A 20546-nucleotide genomic window follows, 5' to 3' on the forward strand; every position below is an offset into this window, starting at 1 on the left:
AGCACCTTCTGGCAATCTGCATTAGCATTTTCAATTGCCAATTTTTGTAATAATATTTTCCGCGCTTCCTCATTCTCTACTTGTTTGTCCAAAGCATCTTTTAATGTCTCGATAAATTTCATATACGGTTCCTGCGGTCCCTGCCTAATATTAGTAAAGGAGCGCTGGGGCTTCCCTACCTCGGGGACCTTCATAAATGCTAGGTAGGCAAGATTCTTTGAATCATTTAGGGCTTCCATTGGGAGTTGTGCCTGGACATGGGCAGTGGCATATCGACCCTCTCCTACCAATGCGTCAACTCCCAAGAATCTCACTGGATCTGCCGCGGGACGCTCCAAATATTCCAGGGCTTTTGCCTCACAGAGTCGCCGCCACTCCCCATTCCAGAGCATAAACTGAGCAGAGGAGAGCAACAATTGCGCCAGCGTTTTGCAATCGAGCGGACATAACGTATAATTCCTCATGACCGACCCTAGCATATTCGCAGAGTAAGGGGCACTGAGGCCAAATTCAATCACTCCCCTTCTCAACTCCTTCACTACTTGGAAATTCAGAGCCTCCCACCGGGGCCTTTGATGAGCTTCATAAATCACCGGGAACGCCCGGACCTCACGGAGCTTAGCCGCGAGGTCAGAGTCCCCTTCTTTCTCTGCCTCCCTTTGAATCCCCTTCCACACATCATGCGGATCCGGGGGATATAAATCCGGCTCTTTCTCTGGGTCGACCGGTCCCGGATCAAACGGATTGGGATCATCACTGCCGCTACCCTGCTCCCCGCAGGCAGCCACCGCTCCAGCCTCAGTGGCTGGGGGCGCAGAAGGCTCTTTGGCCACAGATGCACTCCCTCCTGAGTTTTCACCTCTCAGCTTGTCTTTAGCACTGACGTGCTTTTTTAGGGTCTCATTCAGAGTCCTCCAAGGCGCTAGCGGTCCTGCAGCCACCGAGTCCGAACGAGTGGCAGCATCCCAAAGCTGGGTGCCAGCTTCATCCCAAATTTTTGGATCATAAATGTTAGTAGAATCGACTCCCTTAACGGTGGTTGTCACCCACTTCAGGAGTCGTCTCAAGTCCCCATTATCCATGGTTACTTGATATTTTTTCAGGATCAATTCCATGGTCCTGCAAACAGTTTTTTCCTCCTTTGTCATGTTTAAACCCATGACTACCGCCCCCCGCTGCTCACCTCTGTTCTGCAGAGACGATTCGACATCACTATCCTGTTTCCTTTCAACAGCTCTTCTCCCATTTCCTTTCGACGGCTTTTTTTTTTTTCTGTTTCTCTTCAACAGCTTTTGTTCCTGTTTTTCAACAGCTTTTCTCCCGTTTCCTTTCGACGGCTTTTTTTCCTGTTTCTCTTCAACAGCTTTTGTTCCTGTTTCTTTTCAACAGCTTCTATCCCGTCTTCTTCCAACGACTTTTTTCCTGTTTCTTTTCAACAGCTTTGGCAGTTCAGCGGGGCTCGCCACCGGATCGACAATTGCGGACTTTATGGCCCTTCAGACAGAATGTCCCTGTCCCTGTTCGGGCACCATTTGTGGCGAATAAGGACACGGACTCCGTCTGAGAGGGCACGAAGACGAAGACGAAAATCCCTCTATTATACAGGACAAGCGCCTTTTTATACCTCACATTATGCCACGTATGCACTTCAAAGAATTCCCTAGTACATCCCCTAAGCAAAGGTCATCTCGACACTCTTCCTCTAATTTCCTTATCTTTGTCACGCCCTCAGAACCGTTAACTGCCACCTCTTATCTCCCTTTTTCCCACGGCTTCTTTCACTTTCCATCTTCCCATGGCTTCTTGTTTACCAACGCTATGATACTGCTTGTACTCTCAGGCATTGATTCCTCCACAAGAAAGAATTGAGTCAGACAACGGGACTCATTTCCGAAACACCCTCATAGACACCTGGGCCAAAGAGCATGGCATTGAGTGGGTCTATCACATCCCCTACCATGCACCAGCCTCTGGGAAAATCGAACAATACAACGGGCTGCTAAAGACAACACTGAGGGCAATGGGTGGTGGGACATTCAAGCATTGGGACACACATTTAGCAAAAGCCACCTGGTTAGTCAACACTAGGGGATCTGTTAATCGAGCTGGCCCTGCCCAATCAAGACCCTTATGTACTGTAGATGGAGATAAAGTCCCTGTCGTGCACACAAGAGATATGCTGGGGAAGACAGTCTGGGTTACTCCTGCCTCTGGCAAGGGAAAACCCATCCGTGGGATTGCTTTTGCTCAAGGACCTGGGTGCACTTGGTGGTAATGCGAAAGGATGGGGAAGTCCAATGTGTACCTCAAGGGGATTTGATTTTGGGTGAAAATAGCCAATTAACTGAATTTTATGATGTCAATTGTTATATGATATTGTATATCATTTTTTCTATGGTTGCTATCAATGGTATAGCAGTGAAAATCACCCTGATTAACGAAGAATGAACTAACTCCGATGAAACCGAGCAAAGTGCAACAATGATAGAACTGAACGAGTGCAGCAGTACCGAAATGAGAACTGGCTTCAGGATGCAACAGCCCAACACCACACACCATCTCTCTGGCCCTGAAAGACTGTTATGACAGATGGAGCCCAAAGTTGTAGACTAAATGAACTCAGTGGACATTTTAGAGGGATAATCCATAGACTAAGGGAATGATATCTGTGTGTGCATTTATATATATGTATATATAAAGATAGTGGTGATTAATTGAAATGTATCGAAAAATGTGAGACCTAAGCATAACGTAAATGGCATGGAATAAGGGGTGGATACTGTCCTTGTTTCGGCTGGGATAGGGTTAAATTTCTTCCTAGTGCTGTGTTTTGGATTTAGTATGAGGAGAATGTTGATAACACACCGATGTTTTCAGTTGTTGCTAAGTGCCCTCCTAGTCCAAGGACAGCTCCCATGCCTACTGACTGAGCTAGGTACACAAGATGGGAGGGAACATAATCAGGACAGCCAGCCCAGCTGGCTAATGGGGTATTCCATACCATGTGACGTCATGCTCAGTATATGAATGGTAAGCGTGATCCAGGAAGTACTGATTGCTACTTGGTTATCGGTCAGCACGGGTGGTGAGCAATTGCATTGTGCATCACTCATTTTGTATATTCTATCATTATTTATTATCATTATTTTCCCTTTTTCTGTTCTATTAAACTGTCTTTATCTCAACCCACGAGTTTTTCTCACTCTTACCCTTCTGATTCTCTCCCCATCCCACTGGGGGGGCGGGGGGAGTGAGTGAGCGGCTGTGTGGTATTTGGCTGCCTGCCAGATTAAACCACGACACTTATTAAGTCACTGATCTGTGGGGTCAGGTGAAGGAAGCCAGGACAAGTCACACAGTGAGAGGCAGAGTACCAGAGTGCAGCACAGCGTACGTGACCTTTAGTAGAGTCCCTCTGAGGACAGGATGCTGCAGGAGGCCCTTCCTCCCCGTTCCAAATCATGAGGTTTTCTTCCTCACTTTGTGCGACCCCAAACTCCAGATGACCTGCCAGCCAGCTGCATGGATACAGACTAGTCAACAGCATCTGATAAATGGGTAACCAAGAGGGTGAAGGCTACACTGCTGAACTTTTTTGGAGACTGGCCTTGGCTGCAGGCGAAGGCTTTCACAACGCTGCAGTAGGTGACACAGAGAAGTGCATGTGGTCAGAAGCAGCAGTCTGGCTCACTGGTATTTTAGATTTGAAATCACTCTTCACTACCTACTTATTTTTCCTAACCATGAGATTGGGAAACTGATTTGAGGGATGTAGGGGTGACTCTCAGTGTAAGGAAATATAGCCACTGCTGTGACAGACATTCTCCTAGAAGATGCATTATTTTTGTACCTTTAAGGCAACAAAGAAATAGAGATAGATTGATAGACTGTTTCTAAACTTATTAGTTTAATTATTCCAAAGAAGTCTGTGATGATTTCATACTTTTAGCCTTTAAAACAATAAAGTTTTTTTTTCATACAGCAGTTTTTCCGTTACCGTCATTACTTAAAGTTTTTAGAAAACACAATTTTGTTTGAAGTTACTTTTACTATACAGTATGTTATCTTGACGGTAATGCAAAACCACAAACTCGCTTCTGAAAGCTATGGACACATTACCTGGAATACATTTTGAATTCATGTAGTCATCTCTCTCTCTTTTTGTAATTTATTACATATCTTCTCTAGCATTTCATCCACTTCCATACTCACTAGTTCCTTCTTTTGTTTTTTCATCATGGTATGAATTTGCAGTAGTTTCTGTCGTCCAGCTTGTTTTAGTACTGTTCCATTATCAGGAAAATAAAACATTAAGAATTAGTTTGGTGAGCAGTAGAACCAAAGATATGCTTTTTCCTCACAGACATCTAAGGCACTTCCATTGCAATAACCCTAACTTCTCACTCCATCCCTTTCCTCCGATATACCTCAAGATATTCCTTTCACACAAGAGACAACATGTGCTGTGGCTACCTGGTATCAATGTACATCGACTAGATCCCTGGCTGCTAGCAAAACAGGAAGTACTTTGTATGCTGTCTGCATTTCCAACAGACATGGACAGTAATTTGAACATCTCTCCTACACCCCATCTTTGGTTGTCACAACTATTATAGTCAGAGATGTTTAAGGCCTTTTTCCCTTTTTAAAATTTGATTGAAACCAAGTTCCAAAGTCATAAAAGGGACATATGGACAACGCCAGTGAATATTACTAGTTTTTATAGGAAACCAGGCTAAAAACTAGACAGAATAAAACCATTTAGGGACAGTTCATACATTGAAAGAATGCTGACACAGCATTCCTTCCCTTATTTCTGAAGATATTAGGGTGCTCATTTTTCCTATGAAGACAAATATTTCATTGTGCTTGTTCATTACTCTCAACATATACACCACTTCCTATGCATGAAACAAACAATTAGCAGTTGTTAAAACTGTTGGCAAACCTGACCATATGACAGTAGGAGCATTCAAAAAACATATTTACCTTAAGTTCTGAAGAGTGACTTCAAATCTAAATTTGACCCACTCTAATAAGCATACTGAATACCAACATATATATTATTACACAAGTTCTTTGTAAGTAATTCCCCTCCTCTATTCTACAAACATTTCACAAAGGTGCAATCTGACAAAAAATCCTTTAGGTATTGTAGGACTGACTTAAATTACTAAATGAGGTGCAATTTGCTGGGGAGCTTACACTGAATAATAAAACGTCACCACATTCCTTTTAAGTATCTTCTTGCATCTCTCGTTCTAACGTGTCAGTCTCATGCTCATGTAGACAACACACCAGCTCATTTTTACAGTACTTCATACTCTTTTCAGAAGTTTTATAACTGTATTGAGAGTTTCGTAGTTACTTCAGATGCAAATTAACATTGCTACAAGAAGCACTTTAAAATAGGAACTGTACATTCAAATATAAAACAAAGTCAATATAACTAACACACTTACAGAGTCTTTTCCTTTTAATGTCGTTCAATTTCTGTTCCATCTCACGTGCTTGCTGAAAGAAGAAAAAAAAAAGTATTTCCTAGACTCTTGTCTCCATTAAATATTGATAGATGCTAATTCAATCCACAAAAGCAGTTAAGGGCCACTCTAGAAGCAAACTTTCTTACATACTCACTTTAAGTAATCACTTCAATAATTTTAACACGAGTAGAAAACACACCCTTTGGGCCACATATTTAGCTTCAAATGATTTGCGCATTCCTGTTACTTTCAAACTGCGCCCCTGCCCGTACTGAAGTTGGCAGACCTGCACAACTGCAACAGAAGCTACAACTGACATTTACCTGCTGAGATTCAAGTATTGCAGTGCTGAGCATTATTACGTGTTTCATAGTTTCCAAGATCAGTCTAAGGAAGGAAACACAGTTGCATACCTTAAGACCATTAATAAGTGTCAACAGCATAAATGTTTTAACCAAAGTTATTTGGATTAAACAAAAACAAACAAAAAAACACCACCATTTCCCCTAACACCAAAATAAAGAATACTTTATTTTTTTTATTTTTTTAAAAACTATACCCTTTCTTTTTTACAGTTATCATACTAAGTATTGTTGTAGGGGCCAAATAGTCTCCTTATTTCCCTCTCAGTTTCCCTAATGTTTCAGTTACATTTGTCTAACATTTCAAATCATAGAGCTTGGGAGGCATCAAGGAAGCCAAGACACCTGAGAATGGCTAGCAACTGGAGCTCCTGAATTCTGGCCTGTGGCAGGAACACCATGGAGATGCATTGTTTTCAGCTGTATTTATGTCAGAAATTAAATTTCTCATATTACACTTCAAATGCATGCATCCATTAATATCAGACAGGATGTTTAAAATGAATTTTTAATATGTTTGAAACCTTCAATTCTTTTTCAAAGACATTAAGCTCTTACATGATTAATTAATGAAGGCAGCAAAACAGAGGCAAGGCTCTGTTACAAGCCTGTAATACGTGCTCAGCTATTACAAATGCAGGTAATTCAAGCATTAAAGACAAAAAACTCTTAACTACAAACAGTTCTCACTAGTGAATCAAAAATTATGATCTCTGTAATCAAAGGTTGGTTAGTTCAGAGCCCAAATGTAAATCCACCCTGGGTATAAGTAGTCTGATCATGCTGATTCTAGCCAGAAGGTGGACTCTATATAACGCAGTCAAAACTAGAAGAAGAAAGCTTGCCCTTAAAAAAGGTACAATGAAGTAATATAGAAATGTGTCGCATTAAACTGTGTCAAGTCCTTTCCTTTCTAGCCATCCTTTCCCCAAAAACACCTTACCGTGAGTCATTATCATTTTGATTCACTTTGTTTCTCAGGGCATCCATAAGCTGGATCCAGCATAGGGTGGGGAAAAAAACATATAACCGATAAGAAACTGAGAAGTGAATTTAAATAAATATCGGAAGAGATATTTCCAAGGTTCCATTTATGTTCACTTTCACATTGGAATTATACATTTGAAATCCTCAGTACTTTTCAAATATCACACTTCTTAAATAATAGGGCTTAACTCTGAAGACAAGGAAGGCATTGTACTGGGGTTGCGTGGCAAGGTTTTGGTAGCAGGGGGGCTACAGGGGTGGCTTCTGTGAGAAGATGTCTGATAGAGCCAGTGCCAGCCGGCTCCAAGATGGACCCACTGCTGGCCAAAGCTGAACCAATCAGCGATGGTGGTAGCGCCTCTGTGGTAACATATTCAAGAAGGGGAAAAAAAACCTGTGGCGGAACAACAGCCAGAAGAGAGGAGTGAGAATGTGTGAGAGAAACAACCCCACAGACACCAAGGTCAGTGAAGAAGGAGGGGGAGGAGGTGCTCCAGGCGCCAGAGCAGAGATTCCCCTGCAGCCCGTGGTGAAGACCATGGTGAAGCAGGCTGTCCCCCTGCAGCCCATGGAGGTCAACGGTGGAGCAGATATCCACCTGCAGCCCGTGGAGGACCCCACGCCGGAGCAGGTGGATGCGCCCAAAAGAGGCTGTGACCCCATGGAGAGCCTGCACCAGAGCAGGCTCCTGGCAGGACCTGTGACCCCGTGGAGAGAGGAGCCCACGCTGGAGCAGGTTTCTGGCAGGACTTGTGACCCCGTGGGGGACCCACGCTGGATCAGTCTGTTCCTGAAGGACTGCACCCCGTGGAAAGGAACCACGCTGGAGCAGTTCGTGAAGAACTGCAGCCCGTGGGAAGGACCCATGTTGGAGAAGTTCACAGAGGACTGTCTCCCGTGGGTGGGACCCCACGCTGGAGCAGGGGAAGAGTGTGAGGAAGAAGGAGCGGCAGAGACAACACGTAATGAACTGACCGCAACCCCCATTCCCCATCCCCCTGCACCGCTCGGGGGGGAGGAGGTAGAGAATTCGGGAGTGAAGTTGAGCCCGGGAAGAAGGGAGGGGTGGGGGGAAGGTGTTTTAAGATTCGGTTTTATTTCTCATTATCCTACTTTGAATTGAATGGTAATAAATTAAATTAATTTCCCCAAGTCAAGTCTGTTTTGCCCCTGATCGTAATTGCTGAGTGATCTCCCTGTCCTTATCTCGACCCACGAGCCTTTTGTTATATTTTCTCTCCCCTGTCCAGTTGAGGAGGGGGAGTGATAGAGCGGCTTGGTGGGCACCTGGCAGGCAGCCAAGGTCAACCCACCACAGGCATATCAATGATTTTTTGTAAGAGTGACAATGCATTTTTCTCTTGCCAAACATACTCAGACACCATTAAATCCCAGAGTCTACGGAAGGGAAGGTGGGAATTCAAATGAACAGCCATATAACACAGTAGACATAACACCTACCAACTTCCACCTTTTCACAGGCATTTATAAAATACTGCCAAGAACTATGCTTACCAATTTATATAGTCAGACTTCCACAATTTTGCAGGACCTTTGGGGTTTACACATTTCAACTTGTGATTTTTTTGTTGCTCTCTATGGTATCTCCATCTTCATTCCTACTGGTTCGATGGTACTAAAGTCTCTCATATTTGTAACACACACTATATCATTTTGAAAACCTATTTTAATCAGAATTATGCATACGTACATGCGTGTGTGCACACATACACAAACAGAAAACCTCCAAATAAACAGGAAGAAAAATTTACCTGGCAGGCAGCTAAACACCACACAGCTGTTCGCTCACTCCCCCCCACAGCAGGATGGGGGAGAGAATCGGGGGGGGGGGGGGGGGAAGTAAAATTTGTGGGTTGAGATAAAGACAGTTTAATAGGACAGAAAAGGAAGAGAAAATAGCAATAATAATAATGATACAAGAATATAAAAAATGAGTGATGCACAATGCAATTGCTTACCACCCGCCGACCGATGCCCAGCCAGTTCCCGAGCAGCGGTCGTCACCCCCCGGCCAACTCCCCCCAGTTTATATACTGAGCATGACATCATATGGTATGGAATATCCCTTTGGCCAGTTTGGGTTAGCTGTCCTGGCTGCGCCCCCTCCCAGCTTCTCGCTGGCAGGGCAGTATGAGAAGCTGAGAAGTCCTTGACTAGTGTAAGCACTACTTAGCAACAATTAAAACATCAGTGTGTTATCAACATTATTCTCATCCTAAATCCAAAACATAGCACTATACCAGCTACTAGGAAGAAAATTAACTCTATCCCAGCCAAAACCAGGACGCTACCTTTGCAAGACTAATGTCTTGTTTTGGAAAGAGACTTTTGCTTTCTCCTCTTCTCTTTCCAAATCTTCTGTGGTACTAAAAAAAAAAACAACACAACAACAAAAAAAACCAATCAAAACAAAATAGTGTGAAAAGAACAAAAAGTGCAAGAGTAACGTCACATTTTTAACTTGCTCTCTGCATGCCTGAAGTAAGAATTTTTCCTGCAAATCACAGATTATTCAGGCCAGGAATATTTTAGCATATGGAACTATGTTAGTGAATTCTAGCCATCACTAGGTTTGCAAATTTAGAAACCACATCAGATACTGAACTACATTAGGAGACTGAGTAAAATATTTCTTCCCCATATTTTCTCTTAATTTCCTTTATTTTCACCAGACTCCTGCAAAGTACTGAACATTAATCCAGAGTTTTTACTAAAAAGGAGTAACTAGAAGAGAACACCTCCAAGCTCAGTTCCCAAACCTTCTCCTCTTTATTTTAAAATATGTCAAAAGTTTGAGATTATCAAATGACATACCTCTTGATAAGCTTTTCTTCAATGGCATGATCAGGGTAGCTTTCTTGACCTGCAAAGCAAGAACGTCACTAAAATAGCACAACAGAAAGACTTAAATACAATCTATAGAGCATAAAGGATAAGCAGTTTGATGGCTATACTAACAAGGTATTTCTTATTCCTACCTCCACACCTCATCATCTCTTCCACTGTTAGTGAGAATACACTATCAATCAACTGTATCAAAGAAATAATTAGGCTTTAAAATATTTCCATTTAGTACTTTTTAGACATGCCAGAGCTGGCTCACAACATTGCTCTATATATGCAACTGGCTGGTTCAGTAGAAGAGGACATAGATAACACAAACACAATGAAAACAAGAAGAAACACCTTAAATCAGTACTGCTGCCAAACACTTTGCATTGTAAGGCTTCAGCCCCAGTGATCAGATTCCTGAAAGCCATCATCACAATTTAAGCTTTGTCAGAGTGTTAGAGGGGTCTAAAGTGAAAATCCAAGAGGAGAAAGGGCAGTGGGCGATACTCATATGGCAGTTTTGTAAGCTCTTAAACATATCTACAAGAGCTGTCTAGAAAATGCAGTAAGATGCTCAGCCAAGAAAAACATTTAATTGTTATAACAACTACTTTTAGTAAATAAAAAAGTTATTTTAAATATATACATTAGTCACGCCACGTTCTTTATTATTGTAATATCACATCCCATTAAGAGAAAGCACAGGGGGTTGTTGGAGAGAGTTAGAGTAGGGAGAAGCTTACTAGCATGAACTGCGGCGCTGTGTTCCACGAGCTGCTGCTTCATCTGTTCCCTCAAGCTGGAGCAGAGGCAAAATGAAAAAGGTCCGACTCAGCGCCGCGGCCCAGGAAAGCAGGCGCTGAGTGGGCCCTGCCGTAGCCACCGCCCCTCACACCCACCCCAGCGGCTCCCCCCCACTCCGGTCTCCTCAGAGCCGCCGACACTCCAGCGGCTCCCCGCCCTCCTCAGAACTGACCGGAGCAGCATGAGGACATCTAGCTTCGCCTCTGGCTCGGCCGGCAGCTCAGCCACCGCGCCCGGCTCCCGCTGCAGCGGCTCCATGGCTGCGCCTTCAAACATCCCGCGCGCGCTCCTCGACAGCGCAGCCGGCGATTGCTTCCGCCTGGAAACATACCCTGTGCCCCGTGCCACCGCCCGGAACACCATCCTGGGCCTTGAAAAGCAAGTCCTATGGCGACATGGCACCCCAGAAAGAATTGAGTCAGACAACGGGACTCATTTCCGAAACACCCTCATAGACACCTGGGCCAAAGAGCATGGCATTGAGTGGGTATATCACATCCCCTACCATGCACCAGCCTCTGGGAAAATCGAACGATACAACGGGCTGCTAAAGACAACACTGAGGGCAATGGGTGGTGGGACATTCAAGCATTGGGATACACAATCGCGCAGCCGGCGATTGCTTCCGCCTGGAAGCCCACGCGCTTCTAGCCAATCCCGTGCCTCTTCCTCTGTATCGGCCTTTCGGTGCTCGGTGATGACAGTAATAACCGTTTCATTACGAAATGGCCCCCAAAATGGGGCCAGAAACGCACCGGGCAGTGAGGGGCGACAGGCCCAGGCCTACCTTGTGACAGTTAGGCCTAAATCAAAGCCCTGTGTTAGTCACCTTGTGTCATGGTCATCAAAAGGACATTTGTTAGTTGCTGAGCTTATTCCCCACCAAGCCCTCGCAGTAAAAAAAAAAAAAACAAAACACAACAACAACAAAAAACCCACACACAAACAAAAACAACAAAAAAACCCACAACCACCCCCCCCCCCCCCCAAAAAAAAAAAACCCAAAACCAAGCAAACAAACAAACAAACCCCAAAAAACCTTGACTTGTAATAGGCACAAGAAAGGAACAAGGCAGCCCCTTCTCTCAGGTATTTTTCAGATAAAGAACAGAAGGGAAGCTGGAGTACAGTTAAATATTTGTAACAAGGGCAAAAAATGGGGAGAGGGATAGACAAAGAACAATTATCACTTCTAAGTGAAGGCAAATACAGCTCTCTGACCAGTATTTTACTAGAGGTAGAGCTGATAGTTATTAGATAATATTTATTTATTGTAGTATATTTTTGTTAATAACTTAAGTTAATAGAGCTGCACTCTAACTGTGGAACTTAGAATTTGACTAATCTGGCGGCAGCAGCTAGATCTGCCAGCACATTTAGTGGAGCCTACGCCAACACTCCTGCCTGTACACCTACCTGGAGGCTCAGCAACTCTGAAGAGCTAACCCCAGAGCTCACATAACACCTCTCAACACTATTCACAGCCTCCATGGAGATGTCTCAGCTGTAGGGGAAAAGTCAACTGTACTATCACAAAGAACACAAATAAGACAGCACTGGAGCAAAAAGCAAAAAAGTGCTTTATTAAAAGCCTGAAACACACAAATAAGATACATTATGTACACAGTGGCATATAGTGCCAACATTATGCTTGAGTTCATGCAGAAGTTATAACACTTTGGCCAGGTTTTGCTAGATTCTGTATGACAGCAGAGTTCAGCTGTGCAAGGGTGCTTATCTTGGCATTTTTGCTGCTGGCATATTTGTTCTTGATTGTCTGCAAAGAGATAAGATCAATTAATTTCACCCTGTTCATAAACTTACACTACTCCAGCTCATCTGAGGCTTAGTGGGCAGGCCAAGCCAGTTCTAGCACCCAAGACCAGATCATGGCTGGCTCATGCCACTTTGGCAAGATAGAGGTCTTCAGCTGAAGTGAGCAGGTCTGATACAAATCTGATACCAGTGATTCAAGTCACAGCTAAGCTAACTTCAGAAAGCCACGCATTGACACTTTACCACATATACTCCCCCACCTGCACCATGAAATTCTTACCATGTGCTTGGTAAGGCCCCGATTCACAAGAATCATGTTCTTTGCCATGTGCTGCATAACTAGAAGGTCACTCTCAGTGTAAGACATGTAGCATAACAGAGTTGGTGTCTGAAAGGAAGGGAAGTTATTAGACAAGTCTACTAGAACAATCCAAGTTCATTGGATTATTTGTCTTCTATTGGGCTCAGGCAGTTGCAGTCTCCTTTCTAACAAGAGAGGGTTAACAGTTACTGCCCTACTTCTGTCCCCTTGTAATAGGCCAAGGGGAGACAAGAACATGCTGAGATACCACAAGGGAAGAGAAGGTATGCACTTGGCCCAGAGCAGCCTTTTAAGCTGGTACACAGGCACACCAAGTCCCAAACTAGGAGGTGGTCTGACAAGCATAACTTACCCCCTCTCCTCCATCAAGGACTTTCAGAGCCAAACAGGAAGCAGCAGCTGCAGTCTTGGATAGAGGGCAGTCTTGGATGGAGGGAAGTGAACCATTTCCTAGTCCACAATGGACAACTCCATCAGGTACTTGGCCAGAATGTGCTGTTCAAGTCCACCTGTAGTAAGTCAGAGTTGAGTATTGGCTATCTCCAAGGCAAAAGCATCCTGTCAAGCCTTTGTTTTGTCAAGCAGGAAGAAATACTTCCTTAGCAAACATTTTCAGAGCTATAGGCTTGAAATTCAAGTGGCTTAATCACAGAGCAGTTCTGAGCTACATTAGGCTGCTCATAGTGTAGGACTACTCCTTTCAATGGCAGTCTAGCAGTCACCTGCAGTACTAGGCAGGCATTGTAACTCTGGTTTTGGCTGGGTTAAGCTCATGTGACCGAAAACAGACAAACAAGACCTGTTTCTACATGGGAGACCGCTCAGTTGCTAGACGGTTGCAACACTTAAAAGTTTTGAACCATTTTAACAAGCTGCCACAGTCAAGTGTTGCATCTTCCAGATACTGCTTACAGTAACACCCATTTTCAGCATTACCTCTGCAATCTTTGAAGCCCTCCTTAGGGAGTATAGAGGGAGAAGGCAACCCTGATCAAAGTCCAGTGCTCACAGGATCTTCATCTCCATCTGACAGATCTGGGACTTTGTAAGTGTGATCAGTTACAAAGGCAAAGTCTCCAATTTCTGGGGGATACATCTCTTCATATTTGCTGGCAATGAACATAGCTGTGACACCAACCAGCTGCAACATCTTCTTGGAAGCAGCATTGTCCTGTAGTAAGCAGCAGTAGAGATTTGTTTATCTGAATGACTTGGCTCAGAACGCAGCTTTTCAAGGTAGCCAACGTAAGGTTTGTTCTATGGCAGGATGTTCATACTGGCATATACAGAATAACTGTACATCTGTTACCTCTATTAGCATCTGCAGGGGTATTACAAGGCTTTGAGATCAATTCAGGGAGAGAAGCAAGCAGTTTTGATATATCAAGTCACTGTTCATAGTTGAGAGGGTTATATGATGAACGCAATTCAACATCAAATGCCCTTTGTTGGTCAACTGTATTTTGTTAAGTCTAACCACATATGGTGTTATTGATCAGTACTCATTGTGCTTTAGCTTAGGGGGAAAAACATCACCTGACACTGGGCAAGAGACACTCACCTGCAGGAAGCAATCAATGATAGCAATCATCATATACATAGTCTCCTACAGGAGTCTGAATTTTATCTGTACTTGCACAAGCCAGTCTATCAGCATGGCACACATATTCCCCAGTGATTTCCTGGCCTGCCAGGTATTTAGGTCTGACAGCTTGTTTTTTCTGTGGAAGGAATAGGGTTAATAGATCTAGTCACTCAGCTCAAGCATTTGCAATGCCTAGCCTCTGTTGCACCTTAAGGCTTATCAAGGAGTTCAGTACAAGCATACCCCATAGATGTAGGCCACAGGGCGTAAGGTTTCTTCATTTACTAGAGGTGGGCTAAAGAGAGCATGATACTAGTACTACTAGTTGATTGGTCTAACAACCAACATCTGTTATGTTATCAGCTCAGTTTACTGTGGTATTTTAAGTTGAGGAATCACTAATTAGTGCATCCTGAAAATCCATAGGTGAAAGTGGATACCAGCTCCAAACCATCCCTATAACAAGTTCACTGTAATTGTCAGCAGAAGATCCCCCTGCAGTTCTGAACTACTCCTACCAACCTCAAGATCTCTCAGGTGGTTGTAGATGTCCTTCACATATTTGCTGCAGAGATTGGGGTCAGTACCAGCTTTCACATCTATGCCTTCCACATCAAGCAAGACATCAGAAAAAGCCTGACACAGCATGTCCTCTGACAGGGCACATCCAGACGTCTCCACGGGGGTTAGAGACAGAGACTCCAACTACGAGGAAGCTCAGGCAGCACCTCCGCAGGCCAAGCGAAGGCTCCCATGGTGCGAGCTGCACCAGCAGCCCCGCAGTGTGGGAGTGCTGTAGGGACTCATGAGCCCTGTTTCAGGGGCACCAAGTGAGGCTGTGCTCCCCACTCAGCCCAGCCTCAGTGCAGGGTTAGCGCAGACCAGGGTTGAGGAGGGGGCACCCAGCCCCAGGGAGGCTGCAGGCGGTACCTGGGCAAGCTCTGGGGCTGGCAGCAGCACCTCCTCCGCGGCGGCCCTCAGTGCCTTCCTGAGCGCCACCTTCTCCGGGGGGGGGTGGGTGGGCAGGGGCCCAGCGCGCAGCTCCCACCCGCAGCCCTCCGCCATCGCCTTCTTGATGGCTGCCCGCTGCTGCGGCTCAGCGACGCGGTTACCGATGTCCCCCAGGGCGGTGCGGGAGTGCAGCCCCACCTTGGCCGCCACTGCCGCCCTGTGCTTGGCAGCAGGCAAGCTACTCTTCGCTGCGGTACCGGCTGCTGTCTGGGTGTGCTGTGGAGAGAGATGAAGATGGTCAGCTGCACCATAACAGGTGATCAAGCGGGGGTGGTGTGGTGTGACGGACCAGGTGTGCACCCCACAAGCACCAAGATTAGAGGGTTGCACAGCTGCATCTCCCCTCAGAAACCGGAGAGTTAGAGGAGGGGAACCAGGGGCAGAGTTGCACGCCTACCACCCCACCCCCCCCCAAACCGGTGGGTTGAAGGGGAGGAGCTAGGGAAAGGGTTGCACGGCTGCGCCCCACGAAACCATAGGGTTAGAAATGCGGACCTGGGGGTTGTATAACTGCACCTCCTCCTCCCGGGTCCCCTCCAATCCTCAGATTTAGGGGGGACCAAGGAGGGGTGACCCAAAGGAAAAACGTGCGCGCGCACACTCCCCCCCCCCCCCCCCCAAAGAGAAATTGGTGGAAGAATTCAGGAGGGTTGCCCTGCTGCACCCCTCTCCCCCTGAAGCTAGACGGTTTCTAGGTGGGGGGGAAGGGAACAAGACACGGGAGGGCCGCACAGCCGCCTACTTCCCCGCCCCGCCGCCGCCACAGGTTTAGGCGAGAAGCGAGCCTTAGCCAGGCCACAGCGTGCCCCCCCCACCTGCAGCATAACACCCTCAGGACACCCCGCTCCCCAGCCACCCCCTCCCCTACTTGACATTAAGGCCCCACCAGGCCACTCTGCCCGGCCCACACCTACCCTGGTGACCCTGAAAGCCATAACGGATATGATTGATAGGAACGATGCAAAACCCAACCGAAACGCCGCGGGTTTAAACCTCGCACCCGCTGCCGCTCATTGGCCGCCCGCTGCCTCCCTATTGGCTGCCGACGGGCCCTCCCCAATGCGTTATCGTGGCGACCGGGTCGGGACTGCTCTGGGCATTCGAAAAGAAGGCGGGGCTCCGACCGCGACCGTCTGCCGGTCCCGCTCCGCGCGGCGGGGTGGTGACCCAGCTCGTGCGTGCCCCTGAAGCGATTTCGGGCTCTTCCCCTCACGGGGGTCTCGGCCTCCACGAGAGCGCGCGGCCCATCCGCGCAGTCTCTCCTGGGCCAGCAGCATTGCCTCAGGAGGGGGGCGGGGCGCGGCGCCCGCGGCGCGACAGAGAGAGCCGGGCCGGTGCGGGGGACTTACAGACACGACGGCTGACTTTTTTTTTCTGAAAAAATGAGGTGAAAAGCATGTTTCGTGGCGAAGTCCCATTTTACAATTCGCTCGGCTGACTTTGATCATCTGCATAATACAGGGCTGCCGTGAATAGATGAAGCCTAGGTCGAGGTCTTCAGATAAGAGAAATGCTCGGGAAATGCCCAGGAAACTTCTTTTTAAAGCATGTTCTCAAGCTGTCTATGTAAAATCGACTCCTGCGCAACCAGCTCGAGATGAAAGCTAGAACTCGGTATTTGTACTGGCTTTTTTTTTTTTAATATACTTTCCTATTTTCATCCCAAATAAATGTTAAATCAGAAAAGTCAAGATGGCTACATAAAATTAAAACATTATTGAAAAATAATTTTTTTTCCCCTCCTTATATATTGTCCTGGTTCCGGCTGGGACAGAGTTAACTTTCTTCCCAGTAGCTTGGGGGTGTGTGCTGTGTTTTGGGTTTGGTATGAGAGGAGCACTAAAGGCCCATTGATACTTTGGTTGTTGCTGGGTGGTGCTTGCACCGGGGAGACTTTTGGTTTCTCTTTTCGGCCTCCCATGCCCTGCCACGTGCAGGGCAAGCTGGGGCGGGGTGGGGGAGCACAGCCGGGGTGGTGGACCCAGCTGGCCAGTGGGGTATTCTATACCATGTGACATCGTGCTCAGTATAAAAACCAGGTGTGTGGGGGGGCTCGCCCCCCGTTCGTGACACGCAGTCAGCGAGCAGTTGCATTGTGCATTGCCTGCTTTGTATATTCTGTTATTGTTGTTGTTCTCATTGTTATTATTACTGTTCTACTTTGTTTTATTTCAATTATTAAACTGTTTTTATCTCAACCCGGGAGCTTTCCTACTTGTGCCCTCCCGATTCTCTCCCCCATCCCACTGGAGTTGGGGCGTGAGCGAGCGGCTGCGTGGGGTTTATTTGCTGGCTGGGGTTAGACCACAACAGTCCTTTTTGGTGCCCAACGTGGAGCTCGAAGGGTTGAGATAACAACAGATTAATTAGAGCATATTAAGGAATTTATATCTGTTAACATATTAATTTGTTCTGCACCATGCTCTTGTTTTTACTGTACCTGTTAAAAATTGGAGTTGGGTTTTGTAGTCTGTTGTGCTCTACAGTGATTAATGATGTTTTGCCTGGGAGATTTGTTACTAAAACGCTGGCATTGGGGGTTATTTGGGATTTGGGATTCGTAATGAAGCTGTTACTGTATTTCGGGTACCACCTCATGGAGACCATTAGCAATTATACCTCTTCCTCCGAGAGATTTTTTATGGAGGAAATAGAGAATGGCACCCTTGCTACCTTCCTCTATGATGTCATCTCCTTTGTTAAAATAACTTGCCAGTACCTTGAACATCCCTGGGTAGTTAAGATACATCTATTGGTGCTCCTTGGGAATATTGTTTTGGTTTTATCCAAGGTTAGTAAACAATTCAAGAATGTCATCCAGAGATCTGCCCCAAGGCTGGATAGTTATGAGTGGCAGGGCGAGTGGGATAGCATGGGCAAATGCCTAGGACGGTGGGCACCCCCAGTGTTCTGGAACTTCACCCCTGAGCAAGTGCAGAATCCTGAAAAATTAGTAGAATATTTGGAAGAAGTATGCTGTCACCCTGGCCATTCCAGAGAGACCCAGATGACTGCAATGTGCTGGGGCCTGGCCCACGCCTACCGAGCCCTGTTCAACACCACTCAGAACCCCCAAGGGGAAGAGAAGGTCTCTGCATCTGATGACAAAGCAACAGGCCCTGCGGCTCCCCCACCCCCCACAGCAGGCATGGCAGCTACTCCGCCCGCTGCGACAGAGAACCAACCCATGCCAGTATCACTTGCCCCTATACAGGGAACAGGAACAGGAGGAGGAAGAGGCAGAACCCGTAAATGAGATGGTAAACACCCGATCCCTATCCCTGGGTGAGCTGCGAGATATGCGAAAAGACTTCAGCCGTCGTCCAGGCGAGCACATTGTCACCTGGCTGCTCCGATGCTGGGATAACGGGGCCAGTAGCCTGGAATTAGAGGGTAGGGAAGCCAAGCAGCTGGGATCCCTTTCCAGGGAAGGGGGCATTGACAAAGCGATTGGACAAGGGGCACAAGCCCTCAGCCTCTGGAGGCGAATGCTGTCAGGCGTGAAGGAAAGGTATCCCTTCAAGGAAGAAGTTATATGCCACCCAGGCAAGTGGACCACCATGGAGAAAGGTATCCAGGACCTGAGGGAATTAGGCGTGCTGGAGGTGGTTTATGAGGACCTGAACAATGAGCAGTTATCCAAAGACCCAGATGAAGTCAAATGCACCCGACCCATGTGGCAGAAGTTTGTACGGAGTGCAACAGCGTCGCATGCAAACTCGTTGGCAGTAATGACTTGGAAAGATGGAGAGGAACAAACAGTGGATGAACTGGCTGGCCAACTCCGGCAATATGAAGAAAGTCTCTCTTCCTCCCTATGGGCCTGTGTCTCTGCTGTGGAGAAACTGTCTCGGGAGGGCCGGCAACTCAAAGAGGATATGTCCTGCTCCCCACCTGCACGGGCCAGTGTCTCAGCCATTAGGAGCAAGCGTCCCTCTGCTCAAGAGAGGAGACATCGTGGGTACACACCCCGGGGCACCCTGTGGTTTTACCTGTGTGACCACGGAGAGGACATGAGGAAGTGGGATGGAAAACCTACCTCAGCCCTAGAGGCACAGGTACATGAGTTGCAAGGAAAAACAACCACAAAAGGGGGTTCTTCCAGGAAAACTGCTGCTCCAGTCTCCAGTGACCAGTTCCCCAGACAGAGTAGAAGGGCTGATTCCACTTCCGATCTTAAAAAACGGACTTCTGATTCATACATACAAGAGGTGGGTAGCGAATACGATGACCAGGACCAAAGGGGCCCTGCCTCCAGCCAGGTGGAGGAAAGGGACAACCGGGTTTACTGGACTGTGTGGATTCAATGGCCTGGCACATCAGACCCACAGGAGTATAAGGCTCTCGTAGACACCGGTGCACAGTGTACCCTGATGCCATCAAGCTATAAAGGGGCAGAACCCATTTGTATTTCTGGAGTGACAGGGGGATCCCAAGAGTTAACTGTATTGGAGGCTGAAGTGAGCCTAACCGGGAATGAGTGGCAGAAGCACCCCATTGTGACTGGCCCAGAGGCTCCGTGCATCCTTGGCATAGACTACCTCAGGAGAGGGTATTTCAAGGACCCAAAAGGGTACCGGTGGGCTTTTGGTATAGCTGCCCTGGAGTTGGAGGAAATTAAACAGCTGTCTACCTTGCCCTTCTGTTGTGGGGTTGTTGAGGGTTGAAGAACAGCAGGTACCAATCGCTACCACAAGGGTGCACCAGCGGCAATATCGCACCAACCGAGACTCCCTGATCCCTATCCATGAGCTGATTCGTCGACTGGAGAGCCAAGGAGTGATCAGCAAGACTCGCTCACCCTTCAACAGTCCCATATGGCCAGTGCGAAAGTCTAATGGAGAGTGGAGACTAACAGTAGACTACCGTGGCCTGAACGAAGTCACACCACCACTGAGTGCTGCCGTGCCGGACATGCTAGAACTTCAATACGAACTGGAGTCGAAGGCAGCCAAGTGGTACGCCACAATTGACATTGCTAATGCCTTCTTCTCAATCCCTTTGGCGGCGGAGTGCAGGCCACAGTTTGCTTTCACTTGGAGGGGCGTCCAGTACACCTGGAACCGACTGCCCCAGGGCTGGAAACACAGCCCTAGCATTTGCCATGGACTGATCCACACCGCACTGGAACAGGGTGAGGCTCCAGAACACCTGCAATACATTGATGACATCATTGTATGGGGCAGGACAGCAGAAGGAGTTTTTGAGAAAGGGGAGAGAATTGTCCAAATCCTTCTGAAGGCCGGTTTTACCATAAAACAAAGTAAGGTCAAGGGACCTGCACAGGAGATTCAGTTTTTAGGAATAAAATGGCAAGATGGACGTCATCAGATCCCAACGGATGTGATCAACAAAATAACAGC

The 20546-nt window shown here is 46.8% G+C and overlaps 1 protein-coding gene and 1 pseudogene across 2 annotated transcripts in view; both read right to left on the reverse strand.

Moving 5' to 3' along the window:
• Nucleotides 1-10911, reverse strand: part of LOC142074777 (centromere protein H-like) — a 32909-nt gene extending 21998 nt beyond the window's left edge. Inside the window, exons 1-7 of one of the 2 annotated variants that reach the window (XM_075135643.1) lie at nucleotides 10662-10911; nucleotides 10429-10484; nucleotides 9668-9716; nucleotides 9145-9219; nucleotides 5807-5870; nucleotides 5463-5514; nucleotides 4213-4283 (exon numbers count right to left, since the gene is read on the reverse strand). In XM_075135643.1, the coding sequence (XP_074991744.1) occupies nucleotides 4213-4283; nucleotides 5463-5514; nucleotides 5807-5870; nucleotides 9145-9219; nucleotides 9668-9716; nucleotides 10429-10484; nucleotides 10662-10852 (558 nt within the window). In that variant the 5' untranslated portion in view covers nucleotides 10853-10911. Of the gene's footprint in view, nucleotides 1-4119; nucleotides 4284-5462; nucleotides 5515-5806; nucleotides 5871-9144; nucleotides 9220-9667; nucleotides 9717-10428; nucleotides 10485-10661 lie in introns of both variants that reach the window. The other variant, XM_075135645.1, reaches the window with a different exon arrangement.
• Nucleotides 10912-12146: 1235 nt separating this feature from the next.
• LOC142075043 (G2/mitotic-specific cyclin-B1-like) lies at nucleotides 12147-16118 on the reverse strand (annotated as a pseudogene).
• Nucleotides 16119-20546: the final 4428 nt, after the last annotated feature.

This window comes from Calonectris borealis, chromosome W (assembly GCF_964195595.1).
Source record: "Calonectris borealis chromosome W, bCalBor7.hap1.2, whole genome shotgun sequence".
Classification (NCBI taxonomy): Eukaryota; Metazoa; Chordata; class Aves; order Procellariiformes; family Procellariidae; genus Calonectris; species Calonectris borealis.